Source organism: Dendrobates tinctorius, unplaced genomic scaffold, assembly GCF_039654945.1.
Source record: "Dendrobates tinctorius isolate UK_male_01 unplaced genomic scaffold, ASM3965494v1 ptg000086l, whole genome shotgun sequence".
NCBI lineage: Eukaryota > Metazoa > Chordata > Amphibia > Anura > Dendrobatidae > Dendrobates > Dendrobates tinctorius.
In genome coordinates, this window is record NW_027361754.1 from 28,603,347 (window position 1) to 28,629,233 (window position 25,887).

Below are 25,887 nucleotides of genomic sequence, written 5' to 3' on the forward strand. Positions count from 1 at the left end.
TGTCCCTTTAAAAAAAAAAATGTGAAACACAACAGAATCCGTTTCTGTGATAGAATTGGTTTAGGGGACACATTTTTCAGGGCGCAGTGAAGCAGATATTCTTGAGTACTTTTATACTAAAAATATCATACATACTAACAAGTAACAATCTGCGCTTTAGTCCATTTTTATTTGATTGTTGCCCGGTTTCCCTTAACTAAACGCTCAGTCTACTTCCTTCTCGCATGAGCCGATCTCCAACAGGAAAAGGAGTTTTGCAGCTGGGATTGGATGAAAATGACAAGATTAAAGTCTATCATTACTAGCAGTGGAGCCCACACAGTATCTTCACATCAGGAAACGGAGGGGACACATTTTACATTACAGATACAGAATTATGAAAGAATTGGGAACTTGATCATAATACTGTAGATCACAGATATTAAAGGGGAGCTCCAACTTACTATGTCAGGAATGCAACTCATGAGCACTAAGCCTAAAGTCCTTCCCACGTATGTCTGCAGTGCCGGTGATTGCAAGATCGAAAGCTCGAGACAAGGAGTCTAAAAAAAAATGTCTGCTGTATGTTTCTTGTTAGGAAATTGCATAAATAGCAATTACCCATCATTGCATTACTATAGGAGACACCTACTTTAACTTCCGCAGAATTCTTTAAAATCGGAGTTGCAATTTAAGTCTTTGTCAGATTTAGTAAATGGGTTTTACCATTTTATAGCGCAAATTGCCTCTTCAGAGAGGAAGAGAACATGAACTCTTGGGATAAAAGCCAAACCAGAATCTCAATCTGCAGACGCAAAGTTTCGGTGCGATTACCATTCGTTAGTGCAAAGTATGAGACCTGATTTGGCTGCAAGAGAGGCTTAAGACTGGGATCTAGTGGTAACATTTCCCCTTGTGGAGAGTGACAAGCCAAACCTTGCATGTCAGAATGAGGAGACTTAAAGGCCATGCATGCTCCAGGCCTGGCTTGTCACTCTGCAGAAGGAGAATCCTTTAGATACCATTTTATAGAAAAATTCTAACTCTATTTTTCAATGAATGTTAATTGTCCATGAAGTCCTGTCCCCCTCAGTAAGGCTCTGCATTTCTGGGCTTGGATAAGTGAGCACCCATGCAATTGTCGCTATGCTTTGTGTCCTTTGTGTGGCTGCACACATCCATTTCTATAAGTTCAATTGAAGTTAGTGGAGCCTATAGAAGTCTATGGGTAAAGCCAAGAAGATTTTCTACTGAGCACATGCAGAGCACTGGAGAGCGCAGGATAGGTTGTCATTATCCGATCAGTAGGGGTTGGACACCCGACAACCCGACCGATCGGTTGTTTGCAGCCGGGTGTACACTATTGTGAAGTGCTAGAACAGCATGGCCATTCTTGAGTACTTCAGCTCCGCTCCTACTGAAGTGAATGGGAACTGAGCTGCAGTACCAAGATTATCCACTACTCGGCGCATGGAGCCAATGTTAATAGCTGATCGGACAGGGTGCCGTGTATATGACCCTTACCTATCTGAGCATAGGTCATCAATATATACAGTAAGTCTTGGTTAATCCCTTTAAGATATTAATGTCAACCAATCTAGATAAAATGAAAAATGGGTAGAAATTCACTTTGAAGGGTTATTCACAAATAAAGTTAGCCCCTACCCATAGTATAAGGGTTAACTTGCTGATTGCTGGGGTGGGGTTCACTGCTATGTCATCATCGATCCCAATAATGTGGCTCTGTAACCTCAGGAATCAGGATCTGCAGAGTCCTGTGTTAAAAGGAGCAGAGGAGCTAGTGCTCGACCTCCACATTGTTCAATGGGATGTCCGAAGAAAGAAGAACACCAAGCTCTGTTTTCTGAAATGAGATCAAGAGGTTACACATCCGCTTCTTTTAAGATGCCTTTACTAGCGCTTGCTTTTTACTGTTACTTTTTACAGCAGAGTATTTTTATATGTTTGTTTTACTGTGTTTTTCTGTGTTTAAGTCTTCTGGTGGTGTGAACACTATCCCACAGACTTGTTCACTGTGTGCATGGCCCATGTGTTTGTATTCTTTTAAGATGCTGCAGAGCTCTGATCTTGGGTTCGTTGGACCCCCACCGATCAGCCAGTTATCTCCTATCTGATGTGTAGGTGAAAATGTGTTTGTTTTGGAATAACCCCTTATAAGGGCCAGGAGTAAAGGCCCCTTTACATTTAGTGATGCACCAGCGATCCCGACCACGATACAACCCGGTCAGGATCACTGGTGCATCGCTAAATGGTCGCTAGTGAGCTGCCACACAGGCAGATCTCACTAGCGATGTAGCGATGCTCGGCGGTCATACTTACCTTTCAGACGAAGCGATGACCACCGTCTTCCGCCCGCGTCCATAGCTCGCTCGTCGGCGCCAGCAGGAAGCCGACGACGAGAAATGGACGTGGACGATCTCGCGCGATCAGCGATAACCAGCAGTGGAGCCGGTCAGAGGTGAGTATCACATGTAGCGATATCGCTGCTGCGTCACAAAATCGGTGACGCTTTAGCGATATCGCTATGTGTAAAGCCCCCGTGACAGATAGCGAGATCGCTGCTGAGTCACAAGTTTTGTGACATAAAGGCCCCGTCACACTAAGCGACTTACCAGCGATCCCGACACTGATATCAAGGTGTCAGGATCGCTGGTAAGTCGCTATGTGATCGCTGGTGAGCTGTCACACAGACAGCTTCACCAGCGATCAGCACAGCGATGCCGAGCGTGCGGCATCGCTGGCCATCGCTGTAAAAAATAATAAAAAATATAAAAAATATAGTTATTCTCACCTTCCGACGTCCTGTTCAGCCATCCTGCCTCTCTCCACGCTCCGGTCCCAGTGATCCTTTGCACGAATGACCGCGAGACTTTGTTATCCCTCGAGACCGTGACATCTCGCGGTCATTCGTGCAAAGGATCACTGGGACCGGAGCGTGGAGAGAGGCAGGATGGCTGAACAGGACGTCGGAAGGTGAGAATTACTATATTTTTTATTTTTTGTTATTATTTTTTACACCTGATCGCTGGTCTCCCGCTGTCACACACAACGATGCGTGCTGGCCAGCGGGAGACCAGCGACCAAAGAAATGTCCAGAGGTTTCTTCCAGCGATCAGCGATACCGGCAGGGGGGCTGCTTGCTGATCGCAGCGATCTCGCTGGTGAGATCGCTGTTACGTCACAAAACTTGTGACTCAGCAGCGATCTCGCTACCGAGATTGCTTAGTGAGTCGGGGCCTTAACAGCGATCTCACCAGCGAGATTGCTGTGTGTGACACTGACCAGCGACCGGCCCCCCTGCCGGGTATCGCTGATCGTCCTGGAATAGCCAGGACATTTTTTTGATCGCTGGTCTCCCACTGGCTCACACGCATCACTGGGTGTGACAGGCGAGAGACCAGCGATCAGCACGCTGGTAACTAAGGTAAATGCAGGGTTTCTAAGGGGGGTGCGTCACTTAGACACCCGATGTGTACCTTAGTTACCAGCGCGCTGATGCAGGGAGCAGGTAACCAAGGTACACATCAGGTTTCTAAGTGACGCACGCCCCTTAGAAACCCAATGTGTACCTTAGTTACCAGCACCCTGCATCAGTGCGCTGGTAACTAAAGTACACAGTAACGCCGCTTGCTCGGCGTCGCTGGTGCTGATCGCTGGTGAAGCTGTCTGTTTGACAGCTCACCAGCGATCATGTAGCGACTCACCAGCGATCCTGACACGTTGATATCGTCGGGATCGCTGGTGAGTCGCTATGTGTGACGGGGCCCTTACAGATCATAATGATTATGTGCACCACACATCCGCTAAAGTATTCTTGCACACAAAAAAACAATCCGTAGCACTGTGGTTCTATCGACAACTATGCAAATGTCTTGTTCCTAAGCTTTAGCGATTTCTCCTGCAGGGTTTGTCAGGTACAACAGGTAGAATCATTTTTATACATTGTGTATATATTTATTTTTATACTGAATTGATATTCGCTACTGCACTTTGTACAGAGGCACACTATGAGCAGTGTGGAACACACGCTGCCCATCAGTGTCGCCTACAGAGGATACATTTGTGCCTGATGATTTTACACATTGCCTTATTGTAGAGCTCGGTTCTCCAACTGTTAGAATCTGATGGTGGAAAATAAAGAAAAAGTTACCAATCTTCATGATGTTAAATTTGCCAGCAGATTAGGCGACTAAAGTTTGGACTAAACTTTTTTGAAACTCTGATGATATGTTGTTGCCACTGCTTAGTAGTTTGGATCAGTGGGAGCTGGAATATTTAGACCCTCCAGTGATCACGCAAAAGAGAAGACATAAGTGATCCGCTAACCCTGGGAGTGTAAGCAGAGCTGTGTACAGATGTGAGGATATGCTTGAGTTTTTCTTCCTGGGGATTTCAGGACTAGTAAACAGGGGCCATGAAGAGAATCTGTGAGCACGTTTGTGCTATGTAATCTGAGAGCAGCATGATGTAGGTGCTGAGACCCTGATTCAAGCGATGTGTCACTGATTGGGCTGGGTGTTGTTGTTTCTATAATATCAATTTTTTATCGGCAGGAGATTATCACTACAGGACTAGGTGTTTCGTGCCTCCCAGTCCTCCTGCTCTGTGTAGCCCCGCCTCAATCACTGATTAGCTAGCTTTCTTCCAATCGGTGATGTGGGTGTGGTTATATATGGATCAGTCCGCACTGCTGGCGCACCTGTGAATCACAGACCTTTGAAGCGTCTGCTCCTATGCACACTACAGGCATATAAACCCAGACTATCAGGTGCTCACCCTGGAAACCTAGCGTATAAAGACCCGTAGAAGCGCAATAGCGTGAAATGGCTGTCGTCGTCCTCATACTCCTTCCTCCACTCCCCCGTTGAAGATGTTTTAAGAAATGAAATAAACGTTGGAATTTTTTAGACTGGTGAGTGCCACCCTCTTTTTTTTGTTTATACGCTTATATATGGATCAGCATTTGGAGCTCTGCTAGATCTACAGGAGAAAAAACAGTGGTTTCATAATGACAGCATGCAGACCAGCAAGTGATACATTGCTGGAATCGGGGTTGTTGCCCCTACATAATGATTTCGGATTACATATAAAAATCTTCTGCCAGATTCCCTTTAATCAGACAATTGTAAGCATACACTCTGAATGGATTACTAGCCAATCCAATTCATACTTTAAATGATTCAGATCGGATTTAAATAATAATTTAAAAAATTATATACTCCTGTATTGACCCCCTCTAATCCCAGCACGTCCCGTTGCAGTACCCACCCAGTCCCCGCAGGTTTGTGCTTCCCAGTCCTTTCTGTCTACCCCCAGAAATGCCTGCTCAGACAATCACCGGCCGAGGCGGGTCACATAATTTGTATATTGTAAATTGTGTAAGGCAGTGGTCTGCAACCTGAGGCTTTTACTCAACTACAACTCCCAGCATGCGCTGCTGGCTGCAACTCTATCTACAATAGATCATATGATTCCTGTATCAGTAAATGAAATATATTTTTTTACAATTTTTTTTTTTTTTAATGGCGACTGATCGGCACTCCTTGCTACTATGCAATTCTACCAGACAGACTCGCGCCGGCTGTGTTTTGGTTATGTATATTTTATATCCGTGTGCTGATATTGTCTCTGGTAATGACATTGTGACATTTTTATACCCGGTGTTTGTGTGCTCCATGTGTATTGCATCATACAGATTAAATCCATATACTGTATTTGGCTGGTGTGAATCTCATTGTAACAGTGATGTGAATATTAGCTCAGTAGGATGAAGAATTTTCTCTGCCTAAGGGCAGAGACAGACTGCCGTATTTCTCGTGCGAGAATCGCATGGTTAACCTCGTCCTGGCTGTCGGCTCTCCTGACCTGAGCTTGACAGCTGCATAGTAATCCATCATGCTGTCATGCTCAGGTCAGGAGAGGTGCCGGACAGTCCGTGCAGTGCGATGCGATACTCGCATGAGTTATACTGCCGTCTGACCCTGCCCGAAGTATCACAATCTGCGGAGAGCAAACCTTCATAACAAACTTAAAGGATCACAATTGTGCCTGGGATGGACGTCCAGATTATTTTACGACAAATTCATCATATTTTATTGAACCAACAATTATGGTAAAATTGTGAAAAAAAAATCAATTATTTTGGGGGTGGGTTTTGATTTTAAGGGATTCATTGTGCAATAAAACTGACCTAGTTACATGATTTACTAGGTCAGTACTATTATGACAATTCCAAACTTTTTGTATAGATTTTTATTTTAGTGATGAAAAAAATTAGCAATTTGTAAAAAGGAAATTAAAAAATTGTATGGGTCATCATTTTCTGACACCTGCAACTTTTTTTATTTTTCAAATGAGGTAAGTGAGTGCTTAGTTTATGGTGACATTTTATTGATACAAATACTGGGGTAAATAGAAGTTGATCAACCTTCATTGCATTTTTTTTATATATTTTTTTTTTTTACTTTTTATTTCCCTTTTAGGGGCTTGAATCTTTGATTAACTGATCACTCATTCTCTACTGAATTACAGCTGTATTGCAGTATATCGAGAAAATTGTGGTCTCCTATGAAGTGCAGTGTATGGCTGGGCTTCCCAGGAGTACCGATATACCAGGCTTGGGGGCTTTCAGAAAGCCTCGACTGCCTGTAGTTTCACGTGAGGAGTAGGGTGATGGACAAAGAGAATGGCGTGCAAGCCTTAAATGCTGCAGACCGTTTGACAGCGGTATTTAAGGGGGTTAACAGCAGCGAATGGATCTTCGCTTCGATTGCTGCTGTTAGAGGCAGATGCTGGTTGTGTACTACAGCCAGCATTGCCGGGTATGCTGCAGGCTCAGCTCCTGAGCCTGATCAGTATTCCTGCACCCAGCATGCTGTACATGTCTGGAGGAGTTAAATCTCATTCACATCACTGATTTTCCAAAAGCGAATACAGAGGGAAAACACTTGTGTAACTTTCCGGTGTAGTGATATGTATGCATTACGGCAGAGTCATAGAATCAGTGGTGTATATAGCATCGGAAACTGACATGGACTTGTGGAACGAAAGAAAAGGTGATCCTAAAAACAGCAGATCAGCACTTCATTTTCCATCCGAGACCAACCAAGCGTCGTGTAAATGGTGAGTAACACTTGGGCTATGTTCACACGTTGCGTTTTTGCGGCAGGGAAAATCTGCTCTCAGCAGTAAATAAGCTGATTACAAAAAGTAGGTTTTGCTGCCTCTTACTGATAAAGTTTAGTTCCCCCCAAAAAAATCATGATACTTAAGGTTTTTGCACCAAAAATGCAGCCAATCCTGATACCTGTGTTTTTGCTGCATTTTTGCACTTATTAATTGCTTTCTATGGGTGAAAAAAAGCTGCAAGATGCGACATGCTGCAGTTTGTAAAAATGCAGCAGTTTTCCAAGTTAGTCAAGAAAAAAAAACAATGTGTGTGCATGAGATTTCTGACATCTCATAGCTTTTGCTGGTATTGTAAAACGCAGGTTAAAATTTGCATTAAAAAAACCGCAAAAATGCAACGTGGGAGCAAATCCTTATTCTTCATTTTATAACGATCACTTTCATCCAGGAAAGTTGTGTCAAACCCCTTTAAAAGTGAATGTATTAGAAAACGATCTATTGATTAAATAAAGTTTTTAGGTTTAATGTATCTTTAATCATTTTTGAGAGTAATATGGAAAAAAAAAAAAAAAATCTATATTAAAAACAAAGTGTCACGTACCCGTTTCTCAGCACGTGACTTGGGGTTGCGCCTCAAAGGGTTAATCCATCTCCTCTCAGTCCAGGATTCAACCTCTGTCCTATGCTGCGGAGAATAAATCACACCCCGACACAGACCACGCTCCCGCCTCATACACGCTGCCACCACTCACCGAACACAGGGGCGATGAGTCCCGGAAGTACTACTACTACTGTCTGCCAATCAGCAGGGTCACACACTCTAAGACTATGGATTCTTTAGCGCATACAAGGTTCAAACTTATTAAAGTTTTAAGCTTTAATAGAAAAGGTGCAGTGCTTACAATAAAAGGATATAAAAATATGGAAATAAAAAGTGACATACAAATATGCAAAACTGTTATAAAATAAAAGTGAGAAACTTACAGAAATATCTAAAGTTTGCAGTCTGGCATTCTGGATACAGCCAAAACATTTTATTTTTCTTCATTTTTTAATTACTTTTTTTTTTTTTCACTAAAGGGCCTTTCTCACATAGCGAGATCGCTAGCGATGTCGCTAAAGCGTCACCAATTTTGTGATGCAACAGCGATGTCGTTAGCGATCTCGCTTTGTGTGACACGTACCTGCGACCGGCCCCCCCGCCGGTTATCACTGATCGTGCTCGAATGGCCTGGGCCATTTTTCGTCGTTGGCGGCGACTAGCGGCGCATGGATGCAGGCGGAAGTCGCCGAATCGCTGCGGTGTGACAGGTAACAGCGACCGCCGACGGCTCGCTTATCGCTGCTGCGTCGCTGGAGAGATGTGCCTGTTTGGCAGCTCACTAGCGACCATTTAGCGATGCACCAGTGATCCTGACCAGGTCGTATCGTTGTCGGGATCGCTGGTGCATCGCTAAATGTAACGGAACCAAGGGAAAATCCATATCTGTCACCCCTGTGAAGCTCAGCTCCTCATCTCATTTTGGAGATTATACTGCTATCATTAGGAGGTTTCTTCAATAAAATTTGATGTATACTCTAAGCGGTGATGACTTTTATTAGACTGACTGTCATTTGTACCGACTAGGAAAATCGGAGAAAAATATCATTTGCATAATAATTTGGAACACAGTGTATATACACCAATACTGTGTTATTGGAGTATATAGTGTACATATATACAGGGTGGGCCATTTATATGGATACACCTAAAATGGGAATGGTTGGTTACCCAGATCGGCGCGCTAAATTTGCAGAATGGGCAAAATAAAAATTGGAACAGGACCCTCAGTTTACACAGAACATTATGTTCAGTGATGAGGCTAACTTTTTTGGGTGGGCCATTTATATGGCTACACCCAAATAAAATTGGAATGATGACAGTTTTCTTGCTTAGGGTGTCTTGCATTGAAATCTGCTGTCATGCCCCGGGTTCTGCGTTCACCAGACATCAACACAATTTCTATCTGCTCCTCACATGTTAATGGCTGTAAACAAAGAGAAACTTGTACATAACTAATGAAAGAATAAAGTTAAGTTAAAACCAAGCACACTATTGTTTCTCTCTCACCCATGACAGCACCACGGAGAGAGGGGGTCCGCCCATCAAGGACAGGAACCTACAGATAAAAAGGCGGCACCTCTCCTCTTCCCCCAGTTGGGTTCCTGTCCTTGACGGGTGACCCGTGGTTCCTGCAGCAGGCAGCAGCTTACCCTTGAAGAGGAGCCAGGGCCGTCCCGTTCGCAGTTCTTGCAGCGGGGAGGCCCCTGCCGCGGCGGGGTCGGTGCCTGAAGCCGCCACCGCTGTAGCCGAGGGGCTGTACAGGGTGAGCTGTGGGAGAGTACCGAGCCGCCGCTCCGGAAAGGAGAATGGGGCTGGGGGACGCCGGTATACGCTGGGACAGCGCTGCGGTACAGAGATGTACCGATATGATGCTGCCCCGAAAATGGAATGACGACTTCCGGGTCCCGCGGTCGGCGCATGCGCATTGCGCGCTCCCCAGGGGCACAGCAGGGCAGGCTGGGAGATGAAGGTGACGTCAGAGCCGGGAGATTTAAAAGAAGAATGCAGGAAATGCTCCTTGCTGCAAGCGTCCTGTAAACATGGAGGACAGCGACCAGCACGAGGAGCAGCCAATGCAGCAGCACAGACACCACCATCGCCGGCAAAAAGAAAAGGACGGGCGCGAGGGCCGGTCCAGTAGCCACTCCACGCAGCGGAGCAAGTCGACTGTGAGGAGCAAATCACCTTCCACCTCCCGAACCGGTACCTGCAACTGCGCATAATGGGGTAAGTGATCTACGTGAATGTCCCCCATTATAATAGACTTCTTTCCCTTATTAGGGAAAGAAGAAAGAAAAAACAAAGAACAGGGAATGCCCCACCTGTAGCAGGCCGCTACCAGCAGCTTGGGATAAAAAACTCTGCGACTCCTGCATACAGGAAGTTCTTTGTAATGAAACCCCGGATTACGCCTCGGATCTAAGAGCGGTAATCCGATCGGAGTTTCAAAGTGCCCTTTCATCCTTAAAACGCAAAGAGAGGGGAAGGAAAAGGGACACAGTAGCAGCCTCCCAGTCAGAGGCCTCGACGTCAGGGGAAGTTACATCACATACTTCAGACACCGACTCGTCATCCTCAGATGAGGAAACAGAAGGTCGTCATTGTTTTCCCCTGGATGAGGTAGATATGTTAGTAAAAGCAGTAAGGTCTACCATGGGGGTAGCATACCCTCGGCCAGATAGATCAGTCCAGGTCATAATGTTCGGGGGACTAGGCCAAAAGAGACGCAGAGTGTTTCCGCTAAACAAAAATGTACAGGGCCTGATAAAAAAAAAAAAATGGGAGAGACCAGATAGGAAGAACTCCATGGTTCCCTCCCTTAAAAGACAATACCCCTTTGACGAGGAGGCGTCCACGTCCTGGGACAAAGCACCGAAGTTAGCCTCGAAAAAATTTGCACTCCCCTTTGAGGATATGGGTACTCTAAAGGACCCATTAGACAAGAAAGCCGATACTTTCCTCAAGGGCACCTAGGAATCAGCAGGAGGAAATCTTAGGCCAGTGATAGCAGCAACTTGTACCTCCAGAGCCCTCATGGTGTGGGTGGACCAACTAGAGAAGCAGCTAAGGGAGGGTACACCCAGGGAGAAGATCCTGGAATCCATTCCCGTGATAAGGGGAGCGGCGGCCTTCTTAGCAGACTCCGGCTGATTCGGTAAGGTTGTCATCCAAAACGGCAGCCCTGTCAAACGCAGCCCGAAGAATGCTGTGGCTTAAATGTTGGCCTGGGGACTTACAGACTAAGATAAAACTATGTGCCATCCCTTGTGAAGGGAAATTCCTATTTGGAGAGACATTGGATGACAAAAAGGCGGGAGATAAAAAGAAGGGATTCCCAAATTTAGGCCCCACAGGCTTTAAAAGATCCTTTCGAAACAAAAAGTTTTTTCAGAGGAGACCCCTGAGAGAACAGAAATGGGACGATAGAAGGAGAGACAGGGGGTTCTTCTTTGATAACTCGTCCCGTGACAAAAAGCCCTCCAAGTGACTGTTTGCCCAGGGTGGGAGGGAGGCTAAGTTTTTTCTCCCAGCCTGGAGGAAAATATCGAGCAACCCTTGGTTATTAAATCTGATAGGATCAGGGTTAAGGAAAGACTTTCTCTCCCACCTCAAAAATATGTAGTAAAATACTGTCAATAACCGACCCCTGGGTTCTACCAGATCTCCCCGACCTTCTGTCCCAAGGTCCCGTGTTACACCCTCGGGCAGTGAACCTCCATTTAACAGCATGGAATTTGAAAGGGCACTGCTGAGGGGGTTCTCAGAAAACCTGGTTTCCACGCTACAAAAGAGTAGGAAACCGATTACAATCAGGGCCTATGGTAGAACTTGGAGGAAATTTCTATCCAGCTCCGGGGTAAGGGTTCAGGATGGAGTACAAATTGACAAAATTCTCGAATTCCTGCAAAAAGGGTTAGAGCAGGGGCTGGCAGCTAATACATTGAAGGTACAGATAGCGGCTCTAGGTGCCCTTTATAACCAGGATGTGGCAGGCAACCCTTGGGTGGCACGGGTTATGAGGGCTGCAGCCAGGTCTAGACCAATAACCACCCAGAAAATACCATCATGGGATCTAAACCTAGTGTTGTCTGCACTAACAGGGCCCCCATTCGAGCCCATCCAGTCAGCACCCCTAAAAACCCCTATCATTAAAGACTATACTTTTAGTAGCCCTAACATCCACTCGCAGAGTAAGCGATATTCAAGCTGTCAGCAATACCCCCTAGACGATAGTCATATTAAAACCTGACCCAGCATACCTACCTAAGGTGTCGACACACTTCCATAGGTCCCAAGAAGTGGTCCTTCCTTCAGCCCAAACCCTAGGAATAGGGGAGAGGAGAAATTTAGTTCAGTACTTAGAGGCCACCAAGGGATGTAGGAAGGAAGGGTCTCTCTTTGTGTGTTTCCAGGGACCTCAGGAGGGACTCAAGGCATCCAAGAGTACCCTAGCAAGGTGGATACGGAATGCGATTGCCCTGGCGTATTCATCCAGTGGGAATACCATCCCGGAGAGTTTAAAAGCTCACTCTACAAGAGCAATGGCGACCTCATGGGCAGAAAGATCAGAGGTATCAATAGAGCAGATCTGTAAGGCGGCCACCTGGTCAACACCTTCTACCTTTTTCAGGCACTATTGCTTAGATCTAGCCTCTACGTCTGACTTGACCTTTGGGAGAAGGGTCCTTCAGGCGGTGGTCCCTCCCTAAGCTACCAATCTCTGAAATTCTCTCCGTGGTGCTGTCATGGGTGAGAGAGAATAGCTTAGTTATTCACCGATAACGGTGTTTCTCGGAACCCATGACAGCACCCACTTATTCCCCCCCTTCACGTGTGCAGTGAGCACGAGTTAATGTGTGCAAAGTGTTTTTGTTAGACACGGTGCTTCTCCATAATATGCAATATTATAATGTTATGTATATACTTTTGTTGTTAACTAACCGGGAGACCCTCTGATGCTCTGTAACCAACTTGGGGTGGAGGAGAGGTGCCGCCTTTTTATCTGTAGGTTCCTGTCCTTGATGGGCGGACTCCCTCTCTCCGTGGTGCTGTCATGGGTTCCGAGAAACACCGTTATCGGTGAGTAACTAAGCTATTTCTTGTAAAATTCTCAATAAGTTTGATGTCACATGACCCTCTTCCCATTGAAAAAAATAAAGCTAGATCCAAAATGGCCACAATGGTCACTACCCATGTTGAAAAGTTTCCCCCCTCCCATATACTAATGTGCCACAAACAGGAAGTTGATTTCACCAACCATTCCCATTTTATTTAGGTGTATCCATATACATGGCCCACCCTGTAGTGCAAACAATCACAGGTTCAAGCCTCATAAGAGAACAAAAAGAAAAAATAATATATATGTATATAAATATTAAATCACCCCACTTTCCCATTTAAAAAAATAAAGAGAAATAATAAACATATGTTGTCGCCCCCTCACCTTTCCATCAATAAAAAATAAAAACGTGCAAGTTTGAGATCGCTGTACTCAAACTGACCTAGAGAATCGCACCATACAATTCGCATGTGTCGGAAACACATTTTTTATTTTGTCACCATTTTACCATGCCTGGAATTTTTTCTCCTGTTTTTTGTTTGTTTGTTTTTGCATCACACGGCAAAATGAATGGTATTAGAAATTACAACTCGTCTTGGGAAAAAAAAACCCCTCATATGGCCATGTGGACAGAATACTTAAGCTACGGCCCTTAGAAATAAGGGAAAAATGAAATGGGGGGGGGGGGGGGGGGGGAACGAAAAATGCCCCCATCATGAAGGGGTTAAGAAATGGGTCATTTTCTGATTATACATTCCCTTTAAGCTAAGTGGATGCAACAGTTCTCTCTAAAATCTTGGTGACCTCCAATGTAGAAGCGGTAACTTTTCCCCCAGCGGATACTTTAGTCAAGTGTCTACTTTGATTTAACACTTTATCGTCCAGGTCCTCTCTCCACTTACCGGTGCACTCACCCCCCTCCCCTCCTTCCCATCCACGCCTGGGTTTGCTTTGTTTTTCCTCTCTCCCCAGAGGGATTACATCCTAGGACAGCAGGTGCGGGATGTAGTCCTGTAATCCTATTACTAGAGTTCAGCTTCTGGTGCTGACAGCCGGCACTGGCCACTTCATAGACTGCGGCGGCTCCTCCGGCACCATGTTGGCGTCCCTGATGACCGCGTTGTTTTTCGTGGTACGAGTAATCGGCAAGGTCAGTATCTTAGATCTGGGTCTGGATGCAGCATTGCTGCCCTGTATAGTATCTATCTTTGTGGGCAGACATTCCTCTGCCAATTGTCCGTGATTTTAATCGCAGCCAGCGCCATCCACTTACTGCAAACTCGCTCATGTACCAATGGTAATTGCACGGTTTGTTATACGTATATATTAAGTCTTCATATTTCTTTTGTAGCCAAGGAACAGCTAATTACTGCTTTGGGATCTTACCTAAGACACGCATGCCACGAAACTGACATGCTACATTTAACCCCTCTCTGCCCTGGCCAGTTTTCATTGCTTCCTCCACTTTTTCCAAATGCCATTAAAAAAGTTAAAAGTTGTGTCCATCACTGTATACCTATGAGAGCTTCTTTTTTGACAGTTTTTAACTGCCAAACTGCTTATTATTTTTACATTATTTTAATTATTTCCTATATAGTGTATAGAAAAAAGGATTAAAGTCTTTGTGTTGGCAATGAAAGAAAATACCAATTATGCCTTTATTTTTTTGCGATGTTTATTGTGCAGTAAAAATAACCTGGTTCCTTTTATTTTGTGGCTCAGTACAATTTCGGCATTACTAAATTTATGGAGCGGCTGTTTATATCCGCCGATTGGTAGTGTCGGGCCTTTGATGACATTGTGCCTGGATTGCTGTGCAGTGGAAGGGGACGATGGAGCTGATCTTTGCCCTCACAGGTATTAGTGATAAGCGAACGTGCTGGGAAAAGGTGTTATCTGAGCATGCTCAAGTACTAACCAAGTGTCTTTAGCATGCTCGAATACTATGTTCGAGTTCCCGCGGCTGCATGTCTCGCGGCTGTTCGACAGCTGGAACACATACAGGGATTGTATTGCCAACCAAACAGGCAATCCTGCATGTGTTGCATCTGTCGACCTGCAGCCGCGGGGACTCGAACACCTTATTCGAGCACGCCGATGACACTCAGGACACGAGTATGCTGAAATAACACCCTGTCTGTGCACGTTCACTCATCAGTAATAGGGATATTCATTCAATGTTCAAGTAATTACATAATTTTTAAACTGTTCTTTTATTGCAACCTGTCGTCCGTTTACATTACCCAACCAGTGGCACTAAACAATCGCCAATCAGCTACTTGGAGGTGGTGCAAAAATCTGTGCCGACCACGGTTTGGATACTCGAAACCGTGGTCGGTAAAGAATCTTTCAGTACACGTTGTTCTCGGCAGCACAAGTCCTGTTTATACAGGACAGTGTGCTGCCGAGAATGATGCTCTTTCGAAAGTGCAGCACAAAAGATCATTTCCAGCGTTTTGCTTGTTGGTCGGTGATCGTCAACCTGTTTAGACTGCAAGATTGTTAAAAGAGCATTCCTAGAAACACATTCCCAATAATGGTGTAAGTGTAAAACTACTTTCATACTTTTGCCATCCCTTCAGTGACTTTTTTTTCACCACCACATCCAGGCACAGAAAAATGACCTTATACTTGTACATAAATCACTGCCGAGTGGCCCGTTAGGCAGAACTGGACCTTGATGATGTCACCTGCGTCATCCACATGAATCCATAAACCTCTTGTTGTGGCCATGCACATAAAGGCCGGAACATGTGCAAAGCCCAGGTCCTACCAATGCCCTGAACAGGACAGCGTGAAATGCGCATGCGCCGGCATTTAAGGTGACCTTTGATCGCACGAGATTTACGGCTAGAGGTGGATGACGTAGTAGACGTCTTAGTGTACAGGCTTAATCAATTAACGGAGAGTGAAGGAGGAGGAGGAGAAGAAGAATATTTCTCCTATAACCGCAGTCCAGTTGTGGTGATCAATGAGAGCCCAAGTGTTTAGAGCACCAACGATCTAGCAATTTTCATATAGCCAGTAAAAAAAAAGTGATAAATGCTTTAGGCTGGAAAAGCTCTTTAAGTTCAATATTAAAGCCGACCTGTCACCAGATCTCACAAAAGAAACTGAAAATAAACATTAGACCTCATGAGGCTGGTGTACTTACTTTGAAAGTCCATGTAAGATGGCTGTATAATATAGACCCTTTAACGTTGTAGACTATTTTTTTCCCCTTTTCTGCTACCAAGAGATACAGTGGGTATGGAAAGTATTCAGACCTCTTTAAATTTTTCACTTTGTTTCATTGCAGCCATTTGGTAAATTCAAAAAAGTTCATTTTTTTTCTCAGTAATGTACACTCTGCACCCCATCTTGACTGAAAAATACAGAAATGTAGAAAGTTTTGCAAATTTATTAAACAAGAAAAACCACATGGTCATAAGTAGTCAGAGCCTTTGCTCAGTATTGAGTAGAAGCACCCTTTTGAGCTAGTACAGCCATGAGTCTTCTTGGGAATGATGCAACACGTTTTCCACACCTGGATTTGGGGATCCTCTGCCATTCTTCCTTGCAGATCCTCTCCAGTTCCGTCAGGTTGGATGGTGAAAGTGGTGAACAGCCATTTTCAGGTCTCTCCATGGCATTGGGTTTATGTCAGGTCTCTGGCTGGGCCAGTCAAGAATGATGGCAGAGTTGTTCTGAAGCCACTCTTTTGTTAATTTAGCTGGGTGCCAGCACGCCTACAGAGCAGCAAGGCGCGGGAGCGCCGCTGTACACACCAAGCCTCAAAGATCCTTGGCTCCTTCCACGGCCTTCACAATTAGACACTGTGGACCCATGGGTAATCTGATCGATGTACCACATACCTCTTATTTCTTGTATTTTCTGGACCAAGCGACTCTATGAATAAGACCCGGGACGGGTCGAAACGTTGGTGTTTTCTGTCGCTTTTTGTTTCGCTCCCATCTTTTGGCTCATAAATATTATTTTTGTGTACAATAAAAACTCATATTTTTTCATGCAATCATTTTGAGTGTGCTGTGAAAATTATCTGCTTAGGGTCATTATCTTGTTGGAAGGTGAACCTTCGGTCAAATCTGAGGTCCAGAGCACTCTGAAAGAGATTTTCATCCATGATATCTCTGTACTTGGCCACATTCATGTTTCCTTCAATTGCAACCAGGTGTCCTGTCCCTGTAGCTGAAAAACACATCCATAGCATGTTGCTCCCACCACCATGTTTCACAGTTGGGATTGTATTAGGCAGGTGATGAGCAGGAAGTGTACATTAATGAGGAAAAAATGAACTTTTTTGAATTTACCAAATGGCTTCAATTAAACAAAGAGTGAAAAATGTCAAGGGGTCTGAATACTTTCCTTACCCACTGTATATTACATTATATCATTTTTTTTTTTTTACACCACATTAACCATTTAAGAGCTTGCTTTTTTGACGGACAAGTTGTAGTATTGAATGACATCACTCACTGTAACATATAATGTGCTGAATAACAAGCAGAATTATATATTTGTGTTTCGCTTTAAAGCTACTCAAGAGACCAGAGTGTTTTTTCGCTTCTTATGAGTTCAACTGGAATGCGTGTGATTCAACAAAGAGTGTGAATGAGAATGTCAAAGGATTCCCTTTTCTGTAATGATAACCCATTGATACCCCACAACTGCTATTTGAGAGAAGTAGGAGAGGATGGGTGCTCAGTTGCTCCTTTGGTTACAACCGCTTAAATGCCGCTGTCAAATTTGAAAGTTGTATCTATGCACTATGTTGTCCTGCCTGCTATGCTTTCCTTTGACCTGCAGTGAGCGCTATGTTGTCCTACCTCTCCAGGCGGCTGTACTTTCCTATAGCTTGCACTGACTAAATTCTAGCTCACTGACCGCCGTGTTCTCCCTCTGGCCACCCTCTACATGCCCTGACCACTGTGTTGTTCTGCTGCCTTCCCTGACTGCTATATTGACCCTCTACCTCCCCTGACACCATGTTCTCTTTACCTGCTCTGACCACCATGTTCTCCCTCTACCTGCCCTGACCGCCATCTACTCCCTCTACCTGTCCTGACCACCGTGTTGTTCTGCTGCCTCCACTGACCGCTATTTTGTCCCGCTGCCTTCCCTGACCTCTATATGGTCCTGCTGCCTTCCCTGACCTCTATATGGTCCCGCTGTCTTCCCTGACTGCTATATTGTTCCTCTACCTCCCCTGACCACCATGTTCTCTTTACCTGCTCTGACTGCTGTGTTCTCCCTCTACCCGCCCTGACCGCCATCTACTCCCTCTACCAGCCCTGACCACTGTGTTGTTCTGCTACCTCCCCTGACCACCATGTTCTCCCTCTAAATGCCCTGACCACTGTGTTGTTCTGCTAAGTCCCGTGACCACCATGTTCTCCCTCTACCTCCCCTGACCACCATGTTCTCCCTCTACCTGCCCTGACCGCCATATTCTTCTGCTACCTGCCCTGACATCTGTTTTCCTCCTACAGTTAGGCAACTCACTTTTTCGAGAAGAACAAGCCCCATATTTTACGTACCAGCCCCTTCCGTGGCATGTGCAGTATGTATCACAGAACAGAAGAGCAAGTCGAGACCAAGAGGTAGGAGGACATGTCTGTATGATGTACTGCCATTCTTTATGTGGACATTTTCGATAATTTTTTTCTCTACAAATCATGGAAATATCTGTTAGTAAAATCAGTAAAAGCTGCACGTTGGACTGTACGGCCCTTTAGCCTGGAGGCCGAGTGCTTGCCATGTACCAGATAATAGTGCATACTTAGAGGAGTCTGTTCACCGGATTATAGTTTTTTTTTTCTTTAAACTTTATCCCTTTGTAGAGAGAAGAAAAGAAGTCTAAACCAAAAAAACAAAATGTATGCCGCCATGCAGCCTTAATACATGGATACCCTTGAGATATGCCAAATTTCTAGCCAGGGCCGGCCTAAAAATCAAGGGAAAAAGAAAGTTGTGTGGATTAACTAAGGCAGGCCCTATGGTTGATGCATATACCAAGAGCTGGCTGGCTTAGCTAATGAGCCGAGCTGCCAGCCAGCCCCCCGGCATCACGTGCAGTCACAAGAGGGGCCTCCTTGTCTTTTACAACAAGGGTGTATGTTGAGTTGCTGGAACTTGGGTCTGAAATTGGGACACTTGGCATTTTGATATTTAAAGTGAAATTATTTTGTATATACAGGTGTATCTCACAAAATTAGAATACCATCAAAAAGTTAATTTATTTCAGTTTGTCAACACAAAAAGTGAAACTCATATATTAGGCTAGTTTCACATTTGCGGACGGAGGAGCTGCGGACTTCCTCCGTGAATCTCCGTCCACTGCCGCGCCTCCTCCGGTCAGCTCCGCCTATGGCCACATACGTCTGCATGTGGCCTGCGTACCTATCTTTAGAATTGGGTACGCAGGTCGTGCGGATGTATGCGGATGCCTCCGCATGCGTCGTTTTGACGATGCGGCGAACAAAACAAATTCCAACATGCGCTCAGCGCAGGTCGCTGCACCGTCAAAATGACGCACGCGGAGGCATCTGCTTACAGCGGCACGACCTGCGTACCCAATGCTAAAGATAGGGTACGCAGGCCGCATGCAGAAGTATGCAGCCATAGGCGGAGCTGACCGGAGGAGGCACGGCGGGGCGGAGCTTCACTGAGGAAGTCCGCAGCTCCCCCATCCACAAATGTGAAACTAGCCTTAGATAGTCATTACAAACAGAGTGATTTATTTCAAGTGTTTATTTCTGTTAAAGCGAACCTGTCACCTGTTTTGGCCTCTAAAAGTTTGTTGGCAGAGAGAAGCATGAAGTTCTCGAAAATTTTCTGGTAGGCGCTGCGCTGACTTTGGTCTTGATAAAACACAGTGGACCTACACCAGCAGATGACATGGCTCCCGAAACCATCACTGATTGTGGAAACTTCACACTAGACCTCAAGCAGCTTGGATTGTGTGCCTCTCCACTATTTGTCCAGACTCTGGGACCTTGATTTCCAAGGTCTAGTGTGAAGTTTCCACAATCAATGATGGTTTGGGGAGCCATGTCATCTGCTGGTGTAGGTCCACTGTGTTTTATCAAGATCAAAGTCAGCGCAGCCGTGTACCAGGAAACTTTAGAGCACTTCATGCTTCCCTCTGCCAACAAGCTTTTTGGAGATGGAAATTTCATTCTCCAGCAGGACTTGGCACCTGTCCACACTGCCAAAAGTACCAATAGTGTCACTATCACTGTGCTTGTCTGACCTTAACCCCATAGAGGTATTGTCAAGAGGAAGATAAGACACCAGACCCAACAATGCAGACAAGCTGAAGGCTGCTATCAAAGCAACCTGGGCTTCCATAACACCTCAGCAGTGCCACAGACTGATCGCCTCCATGCCACGCCGCATTGATGCAGTAATTGATGCAAAAGGAGCCTTGACCAAGTATTGACTGCATTTACTGCACATTTCAGTAGGCCAACATTTCGGATTTTATAATAATTTTTTCAAGCTGGTGTTATAAAGTATTCTAATTTACTGAGATAATGACTTTTGGGTTTTCATTGACTGTAAGCCATAATCATCACCATTAACAGAAATAATCACTTGAAATAGATCACTCGGTTTGTAATGACTATCTAATATATGAGTTTCACTTTTTGCATTGAAGAACTGAAATAAATTAACTTTTTGTTAATATTCTAATTTTTTGAGATGCACCTGTACTTTACATCCAACTTTTCATGTCTGTGGACAAGCCCTTTACATGATAAATTTCCTCTTCGGTCTAAAGAGTTTGTCACTAGGTTTTTTCTACTCTGTTTCAACGACAGAGAACCTGATTCCAGCGACGTATCACTTGCTGGGCTAATTGCTGTAGTTTTGATAGGACCAGCAGATAAATCAGTATCTTATCAGAGATGAGCTCCTGCCATGTAGTACTTGATATTAATTAAGCTGGAGTCACACATAGTGACTTACCAGCGATCCCGACAACGATATCAACGTGTCAGGATCGCTGGTCTCCCGCCTGTCACACGCAGCGATGCGTGCTGGCCAGCGGGAGACCAGTGACGAAAAATATGTCCAGAGGTTTCTTGCAGTGATCAGCGATGCCGGCAGGGGGGCCGGTCACTGATCGCTGTATCTACACCCACCCCTCACTGATTGTCAGCTTTCTGCCTATACACAGTGTACAGAGAAAGCTGCCAATCAGTGGTAGGGGCGGGGTTTTACAGGGCTCAGCATCAGAGTTCTGCAGCTGAAAAAAAAACAATTATTAATCAAAACTGCAGCACATCACCGGAATCGCGGTTTCTGTCCCTGTTTTATGCTACTGTCAGATTGGAAAGCATAAGTCTAATAACAGATTCCCTTTAAAAAAAATACAAAAAAAAAAAAAACATTAAATACTATGTCACATTATCTTTGAAAAATCAAAGAGCAAGACTGTGGTGGGCAAAACGAGCCCCCTGATCGTGTGCCACATATTAATGTGTAATATGTTTTTTTTCACATGTTGTAGAGGAGAGGAAGCTGTCAGTACACGTGTACGACGTACCCTGCAAGAGACAAAAATGGTCAGTATTCATATATAAACAGCACGCATGGCATCTACGGGTCACGTTAATGGAGGGGGGTCCAGCTGTACTCCTGTGTATGTATTTTTGCTCCCCAATAAAACATTGGACGTCGTATTTGATAGCGACTTGGGCTCTTTGTGTTACGCCATGACAGTCAGCAATTATCTGCATGATTTTATTTTTTCCCCCAGGGATCTAAGGGGTAACGTTTCTCCTTGTGGAGAGTGACAAGCCAAGCCTGGCATGTCAGAGTGAGGAGACTTATTGGTCATGCATGCTCCTCTGGTAAATTAAATATGCAAATTGTCGCTTCAGACAGGAAGAGGACTAGAACTCTCTAGCACCTCTTATTAGAAGCAGCGATCCTACAAGTCAATACTAACCCTTTTTAACGAACCTTGCCATATGACTTGAGTTAAAAGCCAAACTAGAATCTTAGTTTCCTGACACCATGTTTTGGGGTTTTGCCTCTCAGCAGAGCAAAGTATGAGATCTGATTTGGCTAGGTGAGAGGCTCTGGACTGGGGTCTATGGACTAACGTTTCTCGCAAGTCATATGGCAAGGCTTGTTAATGGGTCGATATTGACTTGTAGGATTGCTACTTCCAAATAGTTGGCGCTAGAATTCAAGCCCTCCACCTCTATGAAGAGACAATTTGGCAATTATTTTTCCAAATAATGTATTTTTCTGGAATATTGCCAACCCCCTGTTTCTGTGCTCCCTAGGCATCTAACCAGGGTTGCCTTCTGATTGCTATTGTCGATGAATTACCTATTGCTTGTACAAAACAGAGACGTTTGGAGTAATTTAGTGCATTAGCAATTTATGGCTTCTCGCGCAGTCCTGTAATCGGATCAGATCTGTGGTAATCCTTCCAGCTGAAGAGCGGACAAGTGGCTGCTATATATAGTAGATCAGGAGATGTGTAGAAACAGGACAAATCTCTCTTTTGTGTCTTCAGGTCTGAAGGGGGAAAACCCACAAAGTGACTCGTCAATGCAAGACGCCACAGAGCGAGCTGCTCTCACCATTCAGAGCCATTACCGGAAATACCAGCAACACAAGCACCAGCAGGCGTAGACAAACCGGGCAACGATGGAGCCAGAGAAATCCTATAATGGAGAGAAACGGCTCATCAGAATACCTCTGTAATTAATTATATGAACACATGTGACACTTGAGACTTCGAACACAGAGGTTGGGGGCTTCTACCTCACAAATGGGGTCATGTATGAGAGAGGAGTTTATACCACAGTAATAATTCTGATTTTTATACTATCCTACCACTTATGTGTGCCTGATTAGCATTGCCTTCTAATAGTCTCCTCATTCCTCTGTAAATGATTCAGGAACAGACAGTACTGCTTCCTTGTCTCACTGTAACTCATATGGCAACATTTAATACGGAGTCCCTATCTCCCTCTAAGTGATGCAGGAACAGACAGCACTGCTGCCTTGTCTCACTGTAACTCATATGGGAACATTTAATACGGAGTCCCTGTCTCCCTCTAAGTGATGCAGGAACAGACAGTACTGCTTCCTTGTCTCACTGTAACTCATATGGGAACAGTTAATACGGAGTCCCTGTCTCCCTCTAAGTGATGCAGGAACAGACAGCACTGCTGCCTTGTCTCACTGTAACTCATATGGGAACATTTAATACGGAGTCCCTGTCTCCCTCTAAGTGATGCAGGAACAGACAGCACTGCTGCCTTGTCTCACTGTAACTCATATGGGAACATTTAATACGGAGTCCCTTTCTCCCTCTAATTTTGCAGGAACAGACAGTACTGCTGCCTTGTCTCACTGTAACTCATATGGGAACAGTTAATACGGAGTCCCTGTCTCCCTCTAAGTGATGCAGGAACAGACAGCACTGCTGCCTTGTCTCACTGTAACTCATATGGGAACATTTAATACGGAGTCCCTGTCTCCCTCTAAGTGATGCAGGAACAGACAGCACTGCTGCCTTGTCTCACTGTAACTCATGGGAACATTTAATACGGAGTCCCTGTCTCCCTCTAAGTGATGCAGGAACAGACAGTACTGCTTCCTTGTCTCACTGTAACTCATATGGGAACATTTAATACGGAGTCCCTGTCTCCCTCTAAGTGATGCAGGAACAGACAGCACTGCTGCCTTGTCTCACTGTAACTCATGGGAACATTTAATACGGAGTCCCTGTCTCCCTCTAAGTGATGCAGGAACAGACAGTACTGCTTCCTTGTCTCACTGTAACTCATATGGGAACAGTTAATACGGAGTCCCTGTCTCCCTCTAAGTGATGCAGGAACAGACAGTACTGCTTCCTTGTCTCACTGTAACTCATATGGGAACATTTAATACGGAGTCCCTGTCTCCCTCTAAGTGATGCAGGAACAGACAGTACTGCTTCCTTGTCTCACTGTAACTCATATGGGAACATTTAATACGGAGTCCCTGTCTCCCTCTAAGTGATGCAGGAACAGACAGTACTGCTGCCTTGTCTCACTGTAACTCATATGGGAACAGTTAATACGGAGTCCCTGTCTCCCTCTAAGTGATGCAGGAACAGACAGCACTGCTGCCTTGTCTCACTGTAACTCATGGGAACATTTAATACGGAGTCCCTGTCTCCCTCTAAGTGATGCAGGAACAGACAGTACTGCTTCCTTGTCTCACTGTAACTCATATGGGAACAGTTAATACGGAGTCCCTGTCTCCCTCTAAGTGATGCAGGAACAGACAGTACTGCTTCCTTGTCTCACTGTAACTCATATGGGAACATTTAATACGGAGTCCCTGTCTCCCTCTAAGTGATGCAGGAACAGACAGTACTGCTTCCTTGTCTCACTGTAACTCATATGGGAACATTTAATACGGAGTCCCTGTCTCCCTCTAAGTGATGCAGGAACAGACAGTACAGAGTCATTATCTCCCTGTAAGTGACACAGGAATAGCCAGTACCATCTTCCTGTAAATTATATAGTAACAGACAGTGCCATCGCCTCATCTTCCTGTAAACAACGTAGCAACAGACAGTCCCATCTCTGTTCCTGAATCAATTATTTGGAGATGAGGGGAAGGTACTGTCCGTTCCTTCATTGTTTACAAGGAGACGGGAATGTCTATTGCTACATTTTCTACAGGGAGACGAGGAGATGGTACTGTCTGTTCCTGAATTATTTACTGGGAGACAGTACTGTCTCTTGCCACAGAGGCAAGGTTACTGGACTGTCTGTTCCTGAATCAAGAGACAGTCCCGTCTCATTGTAAACGATGCAGGAACAGACAGTACCATCTACTTGTCTCCCTGTAAACAATGTAGCAATAGACAGTCCCGCGTCTCCTTGTAATCAATGAAGGAATGGATAGTACCTTACCCTCGTTTCCCTGTAATTGATGCTGGAACAGACAGTACCATCTCCTAGTCTCCCTGTAAACAATGCAGGAACAGACAGTAAACAAAGGAGAAAAAGAAGCACTGAGTGATATCAGCTCACCAGATATGGGAAAAATAGCAAGTACATGACCATTTGAATATATACAGTGACTGATTATATATATGTTCGGAAATTCATGACTGTACCATAACAAGTAGATATAAATCAAAGATCTGAAGAGGCAAATACATTGTCACAATTAGTTTTGAACCTAATGGAATACAGTATGTTCACCCCTAATTTTTTTTCATGGGTTTTCACTCACGCCCATTGAGTTAAACTTTGGTTCTTCAGAAATTACCAGCTTGTCAGTTTACGATTATCTGTGTAAATATTGCAGAACATTACTACTGTATGAAAAGTGAGACATTTCCAAGAATATTTCTCTCATCAGTCAGTTATAATTGTTCTGTAATCTCGCTCATACATGACCCCGACATCTATAATATCAGGACACATTCATCATATGGGGGCATTACACATATCCATTGTTTAGAAAAATTAGAATGAAACATTTTTATGGTAGTTTTTAGAAGAAAAATCACTATTGCTACTTCCAACCTCAGGGCTTTACTATTAGGTCCCCGGACACGAGTTCCTCAGGTGCGTCCACGTTAAATAGAAAAACGATACATATGATGTGGCCTGCGCAGGCCCATTGTTACCTTGGCCATGATGGCGTTGGAAGGAGTAAAAGTGGGGACTCCTTCTGCAAAAATCAGTCTAACTGTGCACGTTATTTGATTACAGTTAGTTGTTTTTCTGTCCCCACTCTGGTTGTGAATGTAAACCTTCATTAAAATAAAGAATTTAAAAAAAAAATCACTTCATTTTCTTGCAGTTTTTGTCATTTTTCAACACAGGTGCTGCTACAGCAGCATGGAGGGCAGTATATAATAGTACTGAGCAGTGTAGTTTTGAATCCTGCAATGGGGTGAGATACAACACTTACTAGAAGCTACAGCAGCATGAAGGACAGTATACAATAGTACTGAGCATTGTAGCTGTTATGTAGATTGAGATAGAGACCGTAAAACTCCTAATAGAAGAAGCAGCACTGTCTCTGTGTATTTCTGCACCAACTTCCTCCCATCTCCATA

The 25,887-nt window shown here is 44.6% G+C and overlaps 1 protein-coding gene across 4 annotated transcripts in view; it reads left to right on the top strand.

Annotated features, from left to right (window-relative positions):
* The window catches only part of CEP164 (centrosomal protein 164), a 153,111-nt gene extending 127,494 nt beyond the window's left edge, over positions 1-25,617 (top strand). For 3 of the 4 annotated variants that reach the window (XM_073585236.1, XM_073585238.1, XM_073585237.1), the window contains one exon: positions 209-622. In XM_073585236.1, coding sequence (XP_073441337.1) covers positions 209-305 — 97 coding nt within the window. In that variant the 3' untranslated portion in view covers positions 306-622. Of the gene's footprint in view, positions 1-208; positions 623-18,280; positions 18,392-21,306; positions 21,362-22,326 lie in introns of those variants that run through there. The other variant, XM_073585239.1, reaches the window with a different exon arrangement.
* Positions 25,618-25,887: the final 270 nt, after the last annotated feature.